The 18,386-nt window shown below is 33.1% G+C and overlaps 3 protein-coding genes across 5 annotated transcripts in view; 2 read left to right on the top strand and 1 right to left on the bottom strand.

Moving 5' to 3' along the window:
- The window catches only part of LOC114325338 (GPI ethanolamine phosphate transferase 1-like), a 229,856-nt gene that overhangs the window by 127,793 nt on the left and 83,677 nt on the right, over positions 1-18,386 (top strand). The window lies entirely within an intron of this gene.
- On the bottom strand, positions 728-5,487 carry LOC114325341 (uncharacterized). Its single transcript, XM_050660614.1, has 2 exons — positions 5,479-5,487; positions 728-1,816 (listed from the first exon to the last, which is right to left on the bottom strand). The coding sequence occupies exons 1-2, from the start codon at positions 5,485-5,487 to the stop codon at positions 728-730; spliced, it is 1,098 nt and encodes a 365-aa protein (XP_050516571.1).
- Positions 8,298-17,949, top strand: LOC126891426 (MATH and LRR domain-containing protein PFE0570w-like). Its single transcript, XM_050660603.1, has 2 exons — positions 8,298-10,088; positions 17,857-17,949. The coding sequence occupies exons 1-2, from the start codon at positions 8,298-8,300 to the stop codon at positions 17,947-17,949; spliced, it is 1,884 nt and encodes a 627-aa protein (XP_050516560.1).

Genomic DNA, 18,386 nt, shown 5'->3' with positions numbered 1-18,386 from the left:
ACTGTCACAACTGTCAATGTCAACTTTGGTTGGGTTGCTGAAAACGTAATTGGTTATAATTATGAGATTAGTTAATCAATTAACATAACAATTATAACATAATTGATTAACTAATTTCATAAAATTGTAATCAATAATTATGTTTTCAGCAACCCAATCAAAGTTGACATTGACAGTTGTGACAGTAATTAAATATTTGATAATGATCATTTTTGATTAGCGTTCGAACAACCGGCCCTTAATTTATGCAACAAGCAATGTTTATTTTTCAAATTAACATTTTTTTCTGTTTTTTGATACGATATTTTTAAAATTGTTTAGACAAAATAATTGTTATTGTTTAAACAGTTAATAAACAATTAGCGGCCAAATCTGTGAGTAGAACTTTTTACTTTCACATATATATAAACTAACAAAAAAAGTTTTAGAAAAATATAAGCTTGTTTGAATTTTTCCGAAACAATGCCTGTTTTCGTTCTAATTGCACTCCTCTAATAGGAATGCTTGCGCCACCATTGGAATGTCATCGTACGTTCTAGCGACCGCACTTTTCAAATTCTTAGTGTGTGAAACTGGGGCTACTCACTAATATAAAAATCATGCAAGCAGTTTCTGGGATCACTGAGACGTTCCATATATAAAGCTCACCCTGTATACTGTGAATCCTTAGTGTGCAGATAACATTAAATAACCACGTGAATTTTTACCCATTACCTACATGTTTTTACTACCATTTAATAGACCTGTAAGTTTGGTCCGTATCCCATTTTTCGTTGCTTTGAACAGGTACTGCTAAAATATTCTCCTCCGGAACGGGTACTTTCTTAAACACGATGTAGGGCACCTGTTTTATTACTTCATACGGTACAGGCCGTTCAATTTTAACTTCCACAGGGTAAGGTACTTCTTTTTCCACTGGGACCTCTATTATTTTTTCGACTGGATACGGTTGGGGATCTGCCACGTGTACAGGCACTTGAACTTCCTTTTCAATTCTAACAGGAACGGGTCTGTCTACAAATACTTTGACTGGGTACGGCTTTTCAACTGGAACTGGCACGGAAACTTCTTTCTCCTCGACAACCACAGGATAGGGTTTGATAACTGGTACTGCCACTGGTCTGTCTACAGCTACCTTAACAGGAACTGGTATTATTTTGTGAACTGGATATGGTTTGGGTACTTGAACATGTACCTTTACTGGCACTGGCACGTTTTTAATTACAGGATAGGGTTGTGGTACTTGTACAGGTGTTGGTACTCCAACTGTTTTGTACACTGGTACTGGAACTGGTTCCTTGACTTCTACGGGATAAGGTGCATCAACTTTGACTTCAACTGGCACTTTAACTATTCTCTCAACTTTGACGGGTTTGTGTATTATTATCGGTACTTTGTGTTGTACTTTAACCGGATATGGTATTATCTTTTCCACGGGATATGGTTCTAGTACTTTGACCGGAACTGGAACTGGAACATTTTTTATTACAGGAACCGGAACATTTTTTTCTACTAATACAGGGACTCTTTGTTCTTTATAAATGGTAATATATTTGTCTTCTTGTATTGGCGGTAGAATTGGTTGCCATTCTTGTGATGGGGCTGTCCAGTCTGTATTTGATGACCAGGGGCCAGACTCATCTAGATTTGTATTACCATCGCTAATCCATTCTTCTGCAGAAAGGCCGGTGGCTAGTGTTTGATATTCTCCTGAGAGTAGGTTAGGAATACTTCTTTTATTGACCGATGATGTACTTGGTTTCTTCTCATCTACGGAGCATTCACCCAATATAAAAATAGGTAGTAGGAGCAAAACCTGGAAATATAATTATATATTAAAAAAAGGTTTGTAAGTAATGGATATTGTTCTGAAGAAATTTTCTTGTGATATCTTAATATAATTTACTATTTTTACTGGAAATAAGCCACAAATGAACTTTAAAAGAAGTTCATTTCCTAGAAAAGAGAGAAGAGTATTCCTAGTAAAAATAGTAAATTGTCTAGAGAACAACAAAATTGTTAAATTTTTACTTGTAAAAAACATGAAAACAAAGAATATTGTAACTAAAAATTTGAGTAATAGTGGAGTCACTGAAGGTTTTCACCTCCGATTTCGTCGAACCTTCATCGGTTTTCATGAAAATTGGTGAGTAGTTAGAAGATACTTCAAGGAACAAAGGTGACGTGATGCCAACTTGCGCTTCTATCCTGGGGGTGGATGCCACCCATTCTCGGGGGTGAATTTTTTTTTAATAAAAAAAATACCAGAAATCGATAGAGGGGCAACTTCTAAGCAAAATTTGTTATATAAAGTTATTAACATAAATCAATACTTTTTGAGTTATTAAATATCAAAAATTTTATTCTTTCTTAAAAAAATGCATGTTTTAAAGCTGTTTTTCACGTATTACTCAAAAACTATAAGCTTTTTAAAAAAACTATTGTTACCAATATTAAAGATAATAAAAAATTTAATACACTCCCCAATTAAAGAACTACACTAATGTTATTTCAAAGTGAATTATGGGTAATTGAGTGTATATTTTTTTCAACGAGTACTCAAATCTAAGTATTCAATCTTACATAACGGGAAAACGATGCATTTTATAGAATATGCTTGTTAAGCACTTATCAAAGTACTTCGGAGTACCTATCAAATGAGCTCCAGTAGAAGTAAATAGCATCAAAATTAAGCAAGCTATGATGAAAATAAAAGAACCCTTTCGATTTTTTTAGGAAAAAGTGAAAAATGTAACATACGCCATTTCCACAAAAATTAAAATTTGTAGTAATCCTCACAAGAATTTCTGTAGGTTAACATAGTTAATGACTTCAACAATTGTCACCGGTTTAAAATGCATATTTTTGAAAAAAAGGTACAATTTAAAAAAAATCAGAATTTTTAAAATTATCGTACTTTTCATTTTCTTTTGAAAATAACTCCAAAAATACTCAATATACGTAAAAAATGATATATAACTAAATTTTAGTTTTTTCTGTTCCAAATACACTACTCATTTTATTATTTCCTTAGAGTAAAAAATAACCGAGACAGAAACGTTTAAAATTTCAATTTTGCTGCGAGAACCATGTAACCGGGGCCATTTAACCTTTTAGTGTTAAAAAAGTGAGAGGTTTAAAAGACTATTTTTGACATTTTTTAATAGCTCTTGGAATCAACTTTTAATTAGTATTTAGGTGAACCTGATATCTTAAAAATTAACGGAGTTATTTACAAAAAAGCAATAACATTTTTTGGAAAAATTTTTATAAGATAAATTTTGAACATTTTTGGTGCATAAATTTTAATTCTATCAACTTGTTCGAGGGCTTATTTGATAGATATTTCTATGAACTTTGACAAATGTTTAATAAGTTTATGTTATAAAATGCATCATTTTGCCGGTATTTAAGCTTGAATACTTAGATTTGGGTACTCGACGAAAGAAATATACATTCAATTACCTATAACTTACTTTTAGTTAACATAGAAAGGTTTTTCTAGTAAGAAGTTTATTTATTTGTTATTAGCCTTAATTTTGATAATAATAACTTTTTTGTAAAAACTTATAGGTTTTGAGTTATTTATGAAAAATCGGTTAAAAACATGCATTTTTCTCACGAAAAATTAATCTTTGATCTTTAATAACTCAAAAAGTTTTGATTTATTTTAATAACTATATATAACAAATTTTGCTTATAATTTGACCCTCTATCGAATTGTGGGGCTATTTTTAATAAAATAATTTTCACCCCCGAGGAGTTGTGGCATCCACCCCCAGGGTAAAATCGCAAGTTGGCACCATGTCACCTTTGTACCTTGAGATATCCTCTAACCACTCACCAGTTTTCATGCAAATCGATTGAGGTTCAACGAAATCGGAGGTAATAGCTCATATCCACCTTCAGTGACTGCACTAAAATGAAACAGAACTTGAGCCTCCATTGTATAAAATTAAAGTACATAAACAAAGGAGTTAAAGCATTAAATCATTAAACTTGAATGGTTAAGACAAGACAAGAAATAAGAATATTTCTTCTTCTGCTTCTCGATGTGCCTATACGTGACGAATGTTGGCGATCATCATGACAATCTTTATTTTATCTGCAACAGTGCTGATGAAAAGTTTCACAGATGTTGTGGTGAACCAGGTTCTTAGGTTCTTCTTCTTCCTGGACCTCGCTTTCCAAATATCTTTCCTTGCAGGATGTCTTGTAGGAGGGCATATCTGGATTCATTTCGCATAATGTGTCCAAAGTATTCCAACTTTCTAGATTTGATGGTGGTTATTACTTCTCAGTTCTTCCCCATTCTTCTAAGGACCTCCTCATTTGTGACCCGATCAGTCCATGGGATTTTAAGAATTCTCTTGGTTGTTGGTCCATTCTTCATTTATTATGGTGCCAAGGTAGTTGTAGTGCGTCACTCTTTCTACAGGGGTTTGGTTGATGTAGAGTAGTGAAGAATATTATGTATAAGGGTCATTCCATTTCAAATCACTCAATTTTGGAGCAAAAAAAATTTTGGACCTCCGATTTGTCTGAAAATTGGTATATAGCTTCTGCGGGACGTACAAATAAGATATTTATGGTCAAAAAATCTTCTTCTTTTTTTCTCAAAATGTTATTTTATGCGATTTTACAGTGATTTGGTGTTTATTTATACAAATTTGCATTTTCTATCGTAAAGTATCAACGAAAAACATAATATTTTAATAGAAAGGAGTCAAAAATGTCATTATATGGCATTATAACAAGTTATAATGAGCGCCATACACGTGTTAGGCTGCCGTAAATGCTGAGTGCGAGAGAGATACAATTCCGGCAGTCCAATTGTGCATCTTACTTGTACTCACATTTACAGCCGCGTCAATGCGATCTAACCGCTCATTGTTATTAATTAAAAATAACAGCTTAGTAATAAATTAATGACACAGATTTCTTCAGAATCATGTAGCGGGGGCTTTAAACTTTGATTTAGCCACTTTCTGACTTTTATGATAAAAATTTTTTAACAGAGTTATTAAGTCTTAAAAATGGCCATTTTCGCGTTTTTCAAATTTTAAATTGCTTATAACTAGAAAAAGATCAACTTAAGAGAAAAATTATAAGAGACCTTTTTTGTCCAGAATAGTCCAAAAGACCTAAAAAAATTTATCCTGGCCAAAAATATTGATTTTGTAATTTGATTAAAAAAAAAATTGTTAAAAAAAATTTGGACCACTTTTCACGTGGGCGACTTCTTGAACCTTATTCTGGGATGTCTCACGAATGTGATTATGCAAAAAATCTCATGGGAATATTTTTCCCAACGAACCCGCCGTTTTCGCCTTATCTAAAAAGATTATTTTAAAAATATTGAAGTATTCTTATAACCAAAAATTGTTGTTTAGCGGTTTTTTTTAAACTCACAGATTACTTAGTTTGTCCTCGATATTTTAGGCTTTTAGTTGAAAATTCTGAGGTTGGTGTTTTTACTCTCGGCATGATATCAAATTCTGATTATTTTGTGTGTTTTATTTGTTTGTATATTATACATTTGTGTTTTATGTGTTTTTGTGTTATATGTTTATGTATTGTGTGTTGTACATGTATTATGTATAATCGTAGATGATGTGTCTACAAGTTTTTATTATTCTGCTAATGTTGGTATATTCTTGTTACTGACTTCTTCTCTTTAATTTGTCAACCAGATTTGCTACATTCTGCTAATGGGTTTGCTACATATTTTTTGTGACTACGCCAAAGCTTTTGATTGTGTAAATCACAACATTTTGATAAAAAAAGAATGTGTGTACTTTGTACACACATAAGAAGTTATAATTCTATTATATGATACGAAATCAATATACTTTAAACAGTTTATTTATATTTAATTAAACTAATTTTAATACTTACTACTTTCCAAAAAATTTTATTAAAACAATACCAAAACTTAAAAAAATAAAAGAATAAAACGCACACAAACACATTGAAAAATGCCACAAAGAAATGATTTCTGAACAATAATTGTTGCCAAAATTTTTAACTTAATACGTATTTTCTGAAAAAATTATATAATAATATAGTTAGAATCATAAAATTTATAAAAAAAATAAAAAAATAGTAACTTGCCTTGAGGATCGAACCTGCTTCCCGTCGATCCCGCCGATCAAAAACCGAAGTTCTTTCCCATTGCGCCACCTTCGCGTGTCTGTCATGTGGGAATATACACCAACTGAACGTTTACACCATAAACTTTTTGACAGTAGTTGTTTATTATTTATATGAATTTAATCAAATTAGTTTGATTTTGGTGGAATTAAAGGAATATTTTGTGGAATATCAATATATTAGGTGAATATCGGTAGAAATTTTGATGGTAATCAAATTATGTAAATCAAAGCATTACATAGTATTTTGGTAGATTCATTTTAAATTTTCCAAATAGGTAGGTACCTATGTAATTTTTTATTAGGATACTGAAACATTTACAATTATTACGTACCTGTCGCTTTTAAAAACTATTTAAAAAGTCACTACAATTATAAACTTGCTTTTTTCTCTGCCATCACAACAATAAAAACTAATATACACAACATTTTTTTATCCATAATCTCCATATTGAACAATTATTGACAGATGATTTTAACACCCATTCAGATCCCGTATAACGTTTGAGCGACTAATACCATACGTGACCATACTGTCGGTGTGCGCATGCGTCAGGGAATGTAAAAATTCACCCTCGTGCCTAAAGAAGTATAACTTCAAAAAAACTAAATTTCTATGGAATTCGAGGTATTTCTTTGAATTGGTTCCAATCTTACTTGGATGATAGGAAACAACTGGTTAGAGCAAATGATATAGGCTCTAGTCTCAAAAACATTGTATGTGTACCTCAAGGATCAGTATTGGGTCCTCTACTTTTCCTTATATTTATTAATGATATCACTAGTTTAAAAATCGATGGAAAAATCTGTCTTTTTGCTGATGATACCAGTATCACTTGGAGCAACTCAGATATTGCAACTCTTCATGCTACTATAACTTCTGATCTACTTACAATAAAAACCTGGTCTGATTCTAATTTACTCTCGTTTAACGTAGAAAAAACAGTAGCATTATCTTATAAAGGAGCTCTTCAACCCTTACCTCTTAATAACAGCCAGATCAGTACCGTTAATTCTGTAAAATTTCTTGGTATTTTTTTAGACAGCAACCTTAAATGGTCCCTCCATATCGATTTGTTAAGGAAGAAACAACACATCTTCGTTATGATCTTCCTTTTTGGGTTTCTGGTATAGCTGCATAATTCGATGTTATTTTCGAATTACAAAAAAGAGCAATAAGATATCTGTTTGGCCTCAGAAGAACAACACATTGCAGAAGTTACTTCAAAGATCACGGAATTTTAACCCTTCCATCTTTGTATATTTTAGAAACTGTTTGCTTAATTCGTAAACATCTACATGTCTTTTCACCAACACCTAATTGTTTAACTGTTCGATCACCCCCGTAGTACAAATATTTAAGATGCATACAAATATTTAAGATGCAACGGTAAATCATCTCTTCACCCCTCGCGGCCGTACCGGCTCGTACCTGGTACCGACAGCTGCCAACCCCTAGCACCCCGAGAGGACATCAGCCGAAGACATTCTTCATTCAACATTCAGATACATAACATGTACAATTTGTAAACTTTATTTATATTTAAATTCATTAAAATTTTCTTATTCTAAAAACATTTCTTATGTATATAATTCATACATAATTAAATTGGTCCTTCGAACGGATTAATCAGTGCAATTATAATTATTAATTAGTTATTGTGCAAAATTCCGAAAAATCGCTGTGAGAATCCACGCCGCATTTTTCGACGATAAGCAGACGAGAAGCAGATCATCCGGGACGAGAATCAAAAGGTCAGTGTAAGCGTTCTATATTCTATTCTACCAATTCCTTTACGATTTTATCCTCGTTTCGACTTGATTTATTCACTTTATTCTTTCTCAAACGTTTCATTACTTTTATAAAATATAACATTATTTCTTTCTGAATTTACATACATTTTTCACATTATTTTAAACTCATACTTACATTATATTGCGTCACTTCTTATATTTAGCCTTTTTTTAATTCTATCGATTATAACAAGCATTTAAACCATTTTAAACCTTACGTTGTCTACTTACGGGCTTATTCTTGTCATTTTACATCACATTCTACATTTTTGTTATTTACATTTACACATATTAAGGTAGGTTTACATTTAACAGTACATAACACTTTTATTAACACTATTATTATTCAAAATGTCGCAGGAACAAAATGTTCCATCCCAAAAAAACGATGAGCTTGCTTCTGAGCTCAAAAGGCTCCACATTACGCGTGGAAATTGTAAATCTCAAATAACAAAATTCAAAACTTATCTTGATAAAGAAAATTCAAAAAATAACCCTGATTTTGCTCAGCTTAAAGTTAGACTATCAAAAATTGAACCTCTTTTTCAAGCTTTCGATGACATTCAGATTCAAATAGAATGTTTAGAGACTAGCAATGATGTATCAAATCAAAACGAGCGTCTAGAATTTGAAGATAGCTATTTTAGTATCGTTTCTGAGGGTCAAGCAATCTTAAATAAGTCTACTGATCAGCAGGTAGCAAATGCATCAATCTCTAGCAATCCTAATAGTTCTAATGCACCAACACACCACGTTAAGCTGCCTTCCATAAGTTTACCGTATTTCGATGGAAGTTTCGATCAATTCTTGTTCTATAAAGATACCTTTCAAGCATTAATTCATAATGACAAATCCATACCTGATATCAATAAATTCCATTACTTGCGCTTATCGTTAAAAGGTCAAGCAGCGGATTTATTGAAATCGCTTGAAATATCAGCAAATAATTACAGTGTCGCATGGAATCTACTAGTTCAACGCTATGAAAACAAACCTCTATTAAAAAAGAACCATATAAAAGCCTTATTCGAGACAAAGCCTGCTGCAAAAGAATGCCATGTAGAATTAAGAAACATTCTAGATGACATGAATCGGCATTTAAGAGCCTTAAAAGTCCTAGAAGAACCTGTAGATTCCTGGGACGCATTGATAATTCATTTATTCTCCATAAAGCTGGACTCAACAACTCGTCGTGAATGGGAGGGGGAATACGCCAAACATGACAAGGTAACTAGAGAAATATTTTGCAATTTTCTCTCTGAAAAATGCAGAATTTTGGAAACTTTAAATATTCAAGGTAATAAAGTCAAACAAAATGTAAAAAGCCTTTTTTCAAGTAATTCTCCAACTTGTTATTTTTGCAATAAAGAGCATACAATTTATAACTGTAAATCATTTATCGAGTTAAGTCCAAGGTCTAGACTAGCTGAGGTCAAAAAATTGAAACTTTGTGTCAATTGTCTGCGAAATAATCATTCAACTAACCAGTGTCGGTCTATGCATTGTCGAAAATGTGATAGTAATCACAACACCCTGTTACACTTTGGTGTCAATAATCAAGATAACAATCAAAATTTCAACTCGAATAATCCTGATACATCTGGAAGAAATACCTCGCAAAATAATCATAACTCCAATTTTAATGCTAACCATTCCACTGAAACTTCTGATTCTCCTGAAATTAGCTCAAATTGTTTAATTGCAGGTAATAACTCCCCAAGCATTGTTTTATTGTCAACTGCCCTGGTAGACATTTGTGATAATCATGGTAATGTATTTTCTTGTCGTATACTTCTTGATAGCGGCAGTGAGTCAAGTTTTATCTCTGAGGAAATGTGTAACAAGTTAAACGTAAATACAACTCCAATACAATGTTCTATTACAGGGGTTGGGCAAAAAACCACAAACATTCTAAAACAAACTGTTGTGTCGGTTCAAGCACGTCAAGTTCCGTTTAAAACAAGTTTCAAATGTTTAGTTATTCCTAAAATCACAAGCAGAATACCCTCAAACTTTATTAATACGTCAAGCCTAAAAATTCCTCATAATCTGATACTAGCAGACCCAACATTCAATGAACCCGGTCCAATCGACATTTTGATTGGTGCTGATAACTTCTGGGATCTGCTCATGGTAGGTCAGGTAAAACTTGGCAAGCATTTGCCTACATTGCAAAAAACTCAATTTGGTTGGATCGTCTCGGGTACTATACATTCACCCCAGTTCATACAACCTTCTAACATTTCTATCTTATGCAATCTAAGCACTTCTGATCAGGCTATTCATTCACAAATAGCTAAATTCTGGGAAATTGAAGAAATCAATGTTCCTAAATCTTCATCTTCAGATGACATTCTCTGTGAAGAACTCTTCAAAACTACGACAATTAGAAACTCGTTGGGTCAATTTATCGTCCAACTACCGTTTTAGAAACCGGTTTGCTCTCTTGGCGATTCAAAGGAAGTAGCAACCAAATTCTTATTCAATTTAGAGAAACGATTACAAAGAAATCCTGAACTAAAGTCTAACTATACAGATTTCTTAAGCGAATACGAAGCCCTTGGTCACATGAGCAAGATAAATGACTCTGAATTATCAGATAAACCTTGCTATTATTTACCCACCACGGCGTGGTAAAGGAGTCAAGTACTACTACTAAGTTAAGAGTCGTTTTCAATGGATCAGCTACAACAACTAGTGGCTTATCACTTAATGACATTTTAGTAGCCGGTCCAACTATTCAAGATGATCTATTTTCTATAGTTTTACGGGCAAGAAAACATAATATTATGCTGACCGGAGACATAACTAAAATGTACCGGCAAGTGTTGGTAGATTCATCACAACGCTCGCTACAACTTATTCTTTGGAGGCCTAATCCTGATTCAGAAATACATACGTATCAATTAAATACACTTACATACGGCACAGCACCTGCAGCCTTTCTGTCTACGAGATGCTTAAAGGAACTGTCAATACAATGTAAAGATACACATCCAGACATTAGCAGAATAATCGCAAAGGACTTTTACGTTGATGATCTTTGCACAGGGTGTTCATCAGTTGATGAGGCAATATATCTTAAACAAAAGCTTTCTGAAATTCTCATTTCTGGTGGCTTTCCACTCCGTAAATTCATGTGCAATGCACCAGAAGTACTTTGTGAACAATCTGAAGGAGATAATATCATATTAAATTTCGGTGAGGATTGCAATAACAAAACTTTAGGTCTTCTCTGGAACTCTCAATCTGACACACTACAATTTTCAATAAAATCTCCTTACAATTCATGTCCAACGAAACGAAAAATACTATCTTGTGTCTCTCAAATATTCGACCCATTAGGATTAGTTCAACCTGCAATAATCATAGCAAAATGCATTATTCAAAAATTGTGGCAACACAAACTTGATTGGGATGAATCAATCCCACAAGACCTTTATACTAGCTGGATTAAATTCCATAATCAACTTCAAGATTTAAATACATTAAAAATCCCTAGGAATGTTCTACCTAGCAATCCACTTCTATTAGAAATCCATGGCTTCTCTGACGCCAGTGAAATGGCATACGGTGCTTGTATATACATTCGATCCTTAGATTCAGAGGGTACTTATCATTGCCACTTACTTTGCTCTAAAACAAGAGTGGCTCCCCTCAAAACAATTACGATTCCTAGGCTCGAATTGTGTGCAGCCTTGTTGCTGGCAGAGTTGACTCAAAAGGTCATAATCTCTTTAGATCTTTCTATTACTCAAATCTTCTACTGGTGTGACTCAACTATAGTCTTATCATGGATCAAATCTCCTTCTACTCAATGGAAAATTTTTGTCGCTAATAGAGTGACACAAATACAATCATTAACAAATTCAGATTCTTGGAGATACGTCAATACTCATGAAAATCCAGCAGACTTGCTCTCTCGGGGTCTTAGCCCTACGTCTTTAATTGATCATTCTCTATGGTGGAATGGCCCTAAGTGGTTGCTGTATCCTGAAGAACAATGGCCCACTGGTGTTTCAAACACTATAGGTAATTCTTATCTACCTGAGAGGCGCAAAGAAAAATTAATTTCCTTTCAGTCTACAGTTACTGAAGGACTAGATCTTATCAACAGATTCTCTAGTCTTAACAAGCTTCAACGGGTCACTGCTTATTGTTATCGATTCTTTGATAATTGCCGTGTACCTAAGGCAAATAGAAAATCCGGAGCACTTGATGCTCAAGAACTTAATCATGCTCTAAATACTCTTATTAGAATTGTTCAAAGGCAAGAATTTCCGAATGAATATCTTGACTTATCAAAATCTAAACCTATTAACTCTAAAAGTAAGATTTTACGATTAGCCCCATTTTTAGATGACAAGGGCATAATTAGAGTTGGTGGCAGACTTAAACACTCCAAATTTGATTTTCAAAAGAAACATCCTGCAATAATACCCGGTAAACATGTACTTTCTAAATTAATTGTAAATCAAGAACATTTGCGCCTTCTTCATGCAGGGCCACAACTATTACTAGCCTCAATACGAGAACGGTTTTGGCCTACTTCTGGCAGAAACTTAATCAAACAAGTTGTGAGGCAATGCTTACCTTGTTTTCGCTTTAGTGCTTCTCCCACTCCATATTTGATGGGAGATTTACCAGAGCATCGAGTAACGCCTCAACGGCCTTTCTATAATACAGGTACAGATTTTTGCGGACCCTTTTTATTAAAGGATCGACAAACTAGAAATTACAAAACAATTAAAGCTTACGTGTGTGTTTTTGTGTGTCTCTCAACGAGAGCGATGCATTTGGAACTTGTAAGCAGTCTTACTACAGACGCTCTTATTGCTACTCTTCGTAGATTTTTCGCTAGAAGAGGTTTAAGCGCAAATATATATTCCGATCATGGCACCAACTTTGTTGGCGCTAAAAATGAGATTTATAAATTTCTACGCACGAGTGAAAATGAAGTCAAATCTATTTTAAATTCTGAAAACGTCAAATGGCATTTTATACCTCCTCATGCTCCTCATTTTGGTGGTATCTGGGAAGCGGGAGTCAAATCCACTAAATTTCATTTAAAGAGGGTACTCGGTCAAATCCCACTTTCTTACGAAGACTTCGTAACTGTTCTTCATCAAGTCGAAGCGTGTTTAAATTCCCGACCTTTATCCCAGATTTCCAATGATCCCAATGATCCACAGTCTTTGACACCTGCACATTTCCTAATTGGAGAACGCATTACTGCTTTACCTGACCATGACTATTCTACATTCAAAGAAAATTCGCTCAGCAAGTTTCAACGTCTTCAAAGAATCATCCAAGGTTTCTGGAAGCGATGGTCAAAGGAATATATTTCCGAACTCCAGCAACGGTCTAAATGGAAAAAGACCTACCCCACAATTTTGAAACCTGGACTCCTCGTCTTGGTTAAAGAAGATGGAATCCCGCCAATGAAATGGAAAATTGGCATAATTGAACTCATTCATCCTGGTGTTGATGGTATAGTCAGAGCTGTTACCATTAGAACTGGCTCCGCCGTATACAAACGACCCGCCATGAAGATCTGTGTACTTCCAGAGGATCTTCCCAATCATTAGTTGCTTGTTGAAGCCTACCAGCTGTCAAGGGGGCCGGTATGTTTAACTGTTCGATCACCCCCGTAGTACAAATATTTAAGATGCATACAAATATTTAAGATGCAACGGTAAATCATCTCTTCACCCCTCGCGGCCGTACCGGCTCGTACCTGGTACCGACAGCTGCCAACCCCTAGCACCCCGAGAGGACATCAGCCGAAGACATTCTTCATTCAACATTCAGATACATAACATGTACAATTTGTAAACTTTATTTATATTTAAATTCATTAAAAGTTTCTTATTCTAAAAACATTTCTTATGTATATAATTCATACACCTAATCATGACTACTTCACGAGAAATTCTACCTTTGAAGTCTATTTACCGACCCGGTCATCTGAGTTAGTAAATAAATCTATATTATATTCCGCAAAAAAACTTTACAACCATCTCCCTCTACAACTTAAATCGGCAGCATCTTTCCCAAAATTCCGCAAACTGACAAAAGCCCACCTATCTGAAAGACCGTATTATGCAGTAGAAGATTTTCTTAATCAATAACTAAGAAATTACAGTACCCTTTGCACAAGTAGTATTTTTATTATTATTTTTGAAGATATTCTTCTTTAGCGGCGAATCGATTGAGGGTAAAATTTTATTGATCCGCGCGCATGCGCACACCGACAGTATGGTATTAGTTGTTATACGGGCTCTGATTGGGTGTTGAAATTTTGAAATGATCTGTCAATAATTGTTCAATATGGAGGTTATCGGTAAACAAAAATATTGTATAATATTAGTTTTTATTGATGTGTGGACAGAAATAAAATCAAATTTATAGTTATAGTGACTTCTTAAATAGTTTTGAAAAGCCGCAGGTACGTAATTCTAAATGTTTCAGTTGGAAATACCTAATAGTTTCAATACCTATCTATTTGGAAAATGTAAAACAAAATAATGTAGTTACCTATTAGTAGGCACGGCTTTAATTTACATAATCTGATTACGAACAAACTTTCTACAAATCATCATCTCATATATCGTTTTCTTACTCTATATTTTGTTGTATTTTTTTTCGACAAAAATCAAACTAATAATTTTATTAAATTCATATAAATTTATGGTGTAAACGTTTAGTTTGTGTATATTCCCACATGACGTATACGAGAGTTTGGTGCAGTTTGAAATGGCGTCAACTTTCGTACGGCGCGGTAGACGTGAAGTGGGTTTAAGCCCCAAGCAAGTTATTATTTTTATAGATTTTATGATTGTAAGTATACTATTGTACAGGGTGTCCCGAAAAGAATGGTCATAAATTATACCACAGATTCTGGGGCCAAAAATATGTTGATTGAACCTCACTTATCTATATACAATAGTGCACACAAAAAAAGTTACAGCCCTTTGAAGTTACAAAATGAAAATCGATTTTTTTTTCATATATCGAAAACCCTTCGAGATTTTTTATTGAAAATGGACATGTGGCATTCTTATGGCAGCAACATCTTAAAAAAAAATTGAAGTGAAATTTGTGCACCCCATAAAAATTTTAAGGGGGTTTTGTTCCTTTAAACCCCCCAAACTTTTGTGTACGTTCCAATTAAATTATTATTGTGACACCATTAGTTAAAAAAATATTTTACAAACTTTTTTGCCTCTTAGTACTTTTTTGATAAGCCAGTGTTTATCGACCTATTTTGAATATTTGTCGAATCCACCACGTATTTTGTATATGGTTAAGTACGATTATAGAGACCTGTTATAGTCTGTTCGCTAAACTCAGACGCAACTTTCTAGATATTTTAGTCGGTAATTTTGCCAATTTTAGTAAAATTGGCAAAAAATAATTACTAAATAGTTAATAATCACTAAATAGTTAGTAATTTTGCCAATTTTTGCAAAATTACCAAAAAACAAAAAAATTATCGACTAAAATATCTAACCAGTTGCGTCTGAGTTTAGCGAACCGACTATAATAATCTGAAAATGTATTTATAATTTACATTTTTAGGTATATTTTGAAAAAGAAGCCATATCTCGATAAAAGGTGATTTGTCAAAAAAAGACTAAGAGACAAAAAAGTTTTAAAAACACTGTGTTTAACTACTGGTACCACAATAATAGTGTAATTGGAACGTTCACAAACATTTGGGGGGTTTAAAGGAACAAAACCCCCATAAAATTTTTATGTGAATATATTAAAAAAGAAGCCGCATCTCGATAAAAACTGGCTTAAAAAAAAATACTAAGAGTCAAAAAAGTTTTAGAAACGTTGTGTTTAACTAATGACACCACAATAATGAATTAATTGGAACGTATACAAAAGTATGGGGGGGTTTAAGGGAACAAAACCCCCATAAAATTTTTATGGGGTGGACAAACTTCACTATAATTTTGTTTTAAGATGTTACTGCCATAAAAATGATACATGTCAATTTTCAATAAAAAATCTCTAATAGTTTTCGATATATTGAAAAAAATCGATTTTCATTTTGGAACTTCAAAGGGCTGTAACTTTTTTTATGAGCACATTTGTACTAAGGTAAGTTAGGCTAAATCGAACTATTTTTGACCGCAGAATGTGTGGTATAATTTATGACCAATCTTTTCGGGACACCCTGTATAATTTTTGAAGATATTCTTCTTTTTTGAAAGTGGTAGATAAGAAAGTTAGTTTGATTTTTAAATAAAATAAGTACAAATAATCTTTTAAGTATATTTACTTCGTTTAAATTAACTATTATATAATAGAAGAATATCTTCTTACGTGCGTACAAAGTACACACACATTCTTTTTTTATCTATATTGGGGTGTCATATGCAGCAGCTTAACTTTTAAACTTAATTACTAGGTAGACTATGCAATTTGCAATTTATTTAAATTTTTAAATTTTGCAATTGATTCTTTCTGTTTAACGTTATTATTATTATTATTATTTTAATTTATACTGACGATTTATGTAATTTTGGTAAATTGAATTTAGTCCTGTCGCCAGTGGGAGTACAACGGCCTCCTTAATTCAGATGGACTTACCCAAGTTTTTTTTTATGTATTTTGACCCGTAGAACACGAATTTTTTGGGTAACAGTCGATCAGGATGTCGATAAGATTGTTATAAACAAAGAACTTGAGGAATTACATAACAGCGATTTTTTCGCAAAACAAAACATTTTTTTGTATTCTTTGGGTGATTCTCAGCAAAAAATGGTCTTACAAGTTTTTCCGTAGGATGCATAGTTTTCGAGATAAACGCGGTTGAACTTTCAAAAAATTGAAAAAGTTCAATTTGTGAACCCGAATAACTTTTGATTAAAAAATAAAATAGCAATTCTGCTTACTGCATTTGAAAATTCAAGTCAAATTGTATCGGTTTTGATTATATGCATTGCTAAAAATTAAGTTTTTGTTTGATAAACAAAGCCATAAAGACATAGTGTTTCCCGTGCCCAATTCATGCGTTTTAATGTTCGTAATCTACGTAGAAATTGCTGTATGCGCGCCTACTCGTTCGATTTCAAATGAGAAATGCATTGAAATCATCATTCAATCACTATGTGTTTATAGCTTTGTTTAAAAATAAAAAAATTAATTTTTAGCAATGAAAGTAATCAAAACTGATAGAATTTGACTTGAACTTTCAAAGGCGGTAAGCAGAATTGCTATTTTATTTTTCAATCAAAAGTTATTCGGGTTCAAAAATTGCAATTTTTCGATTTTTTGAAAGTTCAACCGCGTTTATGTCGAAAACTATGCATCATACGAAAAAACTTGTAAAAACATTTTTTGCTTAGAATGACCCAAAAAATACAAAAAAGTTTTGCGAAAAATCTCTGTTCTGTGATTTCTCAAGTTCTTTGTTTATAACAATCTTATCGACATCCGGATCGACTGTTACCCAAAAAATTCGTGTTCTACGGGTCAAAATACATAAAAAAAACTTGGGTAAGTCAATCTGAATTAAGGAGGCCGTTGTACCCCCACTAGCGACAGGACTTATTGTTATTGTTTTGTTTTCTTGACTTTTTGTAAGCTTTGTCGATAAAATTGTACAATTTTTCATGACAATAAAGCATATTTCTATTCTATTCTATATTTTTCTTCATTAAGTGGGACTGTAGCATGTTCATTTTTCTTGAATTTAAAATTTTATTTAACCCTAGAATACTAACCTTATTTTTACCTTCATTTATACTAACCATCGTAAAATTTACTACGCGGAGAAAAAAAATGTGATAACTGAAAAAGTATTTTATTTAACTTAATTCTACAAATGATTTTAAATAAAGAGATCTTTCTAAAATCTAAAAATCACAAAAAAAATATAAATTCTACATTTTAGAACTACACTGCTGACAACAAAGGGCGCGATGTTCACCACAAAATGGACGTCTGCAGTGCTCGCAATGGTTGGTTGTCATCCGTCGTTTTTTAGACGGACAAAATTGGCACATGGCACGTTTTGATACAGTAGGGCATATTCTTTCTTGCTGCGGCTCCAGATTTAAAATATTCTCGATAAGTAACTTTACCGGGCGGTTCAAAGTTGGCCAACTTATACGATGCTGTAACCAAGGTTTTGTTAGTTGTTCGGACAAAATGGCCATAAATTTTTTTCTTGTGATGGTTTTTTTCTTCTGTCGTTGTTGGTTATGATTATAAATTATATAAGAGTTTATGCAAGCAATATTTAACATTCCATAGAACAGGCAAAGGGGCCATCTTCGTGTTTTTCTGGAGATGTTCATGTTTCCGCACATTTGGTCAAATGTGTCTACTCCGTACTTGGTTGCATTATAAAATTTAATGATATCTGGCTTTCCTGTTCGATCACATTCTACTGGACCATTGTGGATTGTCGACAGAAGAAGC

The sequence above is a fragment of the Diabrotica virgifera genome, chromosome 1 (genome assembly GCF_917563875.1).
Source record: "Diabrotica virgifera virgifera chromosome 1, PGI_DIABVI_V3a".
Classification (NCBI taxonomy): domain Eukaryota; kingdom Metazoa; phylum Arthropoda; class Insecta; order Coleoptera; family Chrysomelidae; genus Diabrotica; species Diabrotica virgifera.
This window is presented reverse-complemented; position numbering and strand designations above follow the sequence as displayed.

Coding starts and splice junctions, on each gene's coding strand:
- LOC126891426 (XM_050660603.1), top strand. CDS start 8,298: ATGTCGCAGGAACAAAATGTTCCATCCCAAAAAAACGATGAGCTTGCT. Junction 10,089..17,856: donor ATCTGCTCATGGTAGGTCAG/GTAAAACTTGGC, acceptor TCTACATTTTAG/AACTACACTGCTGACAACAA.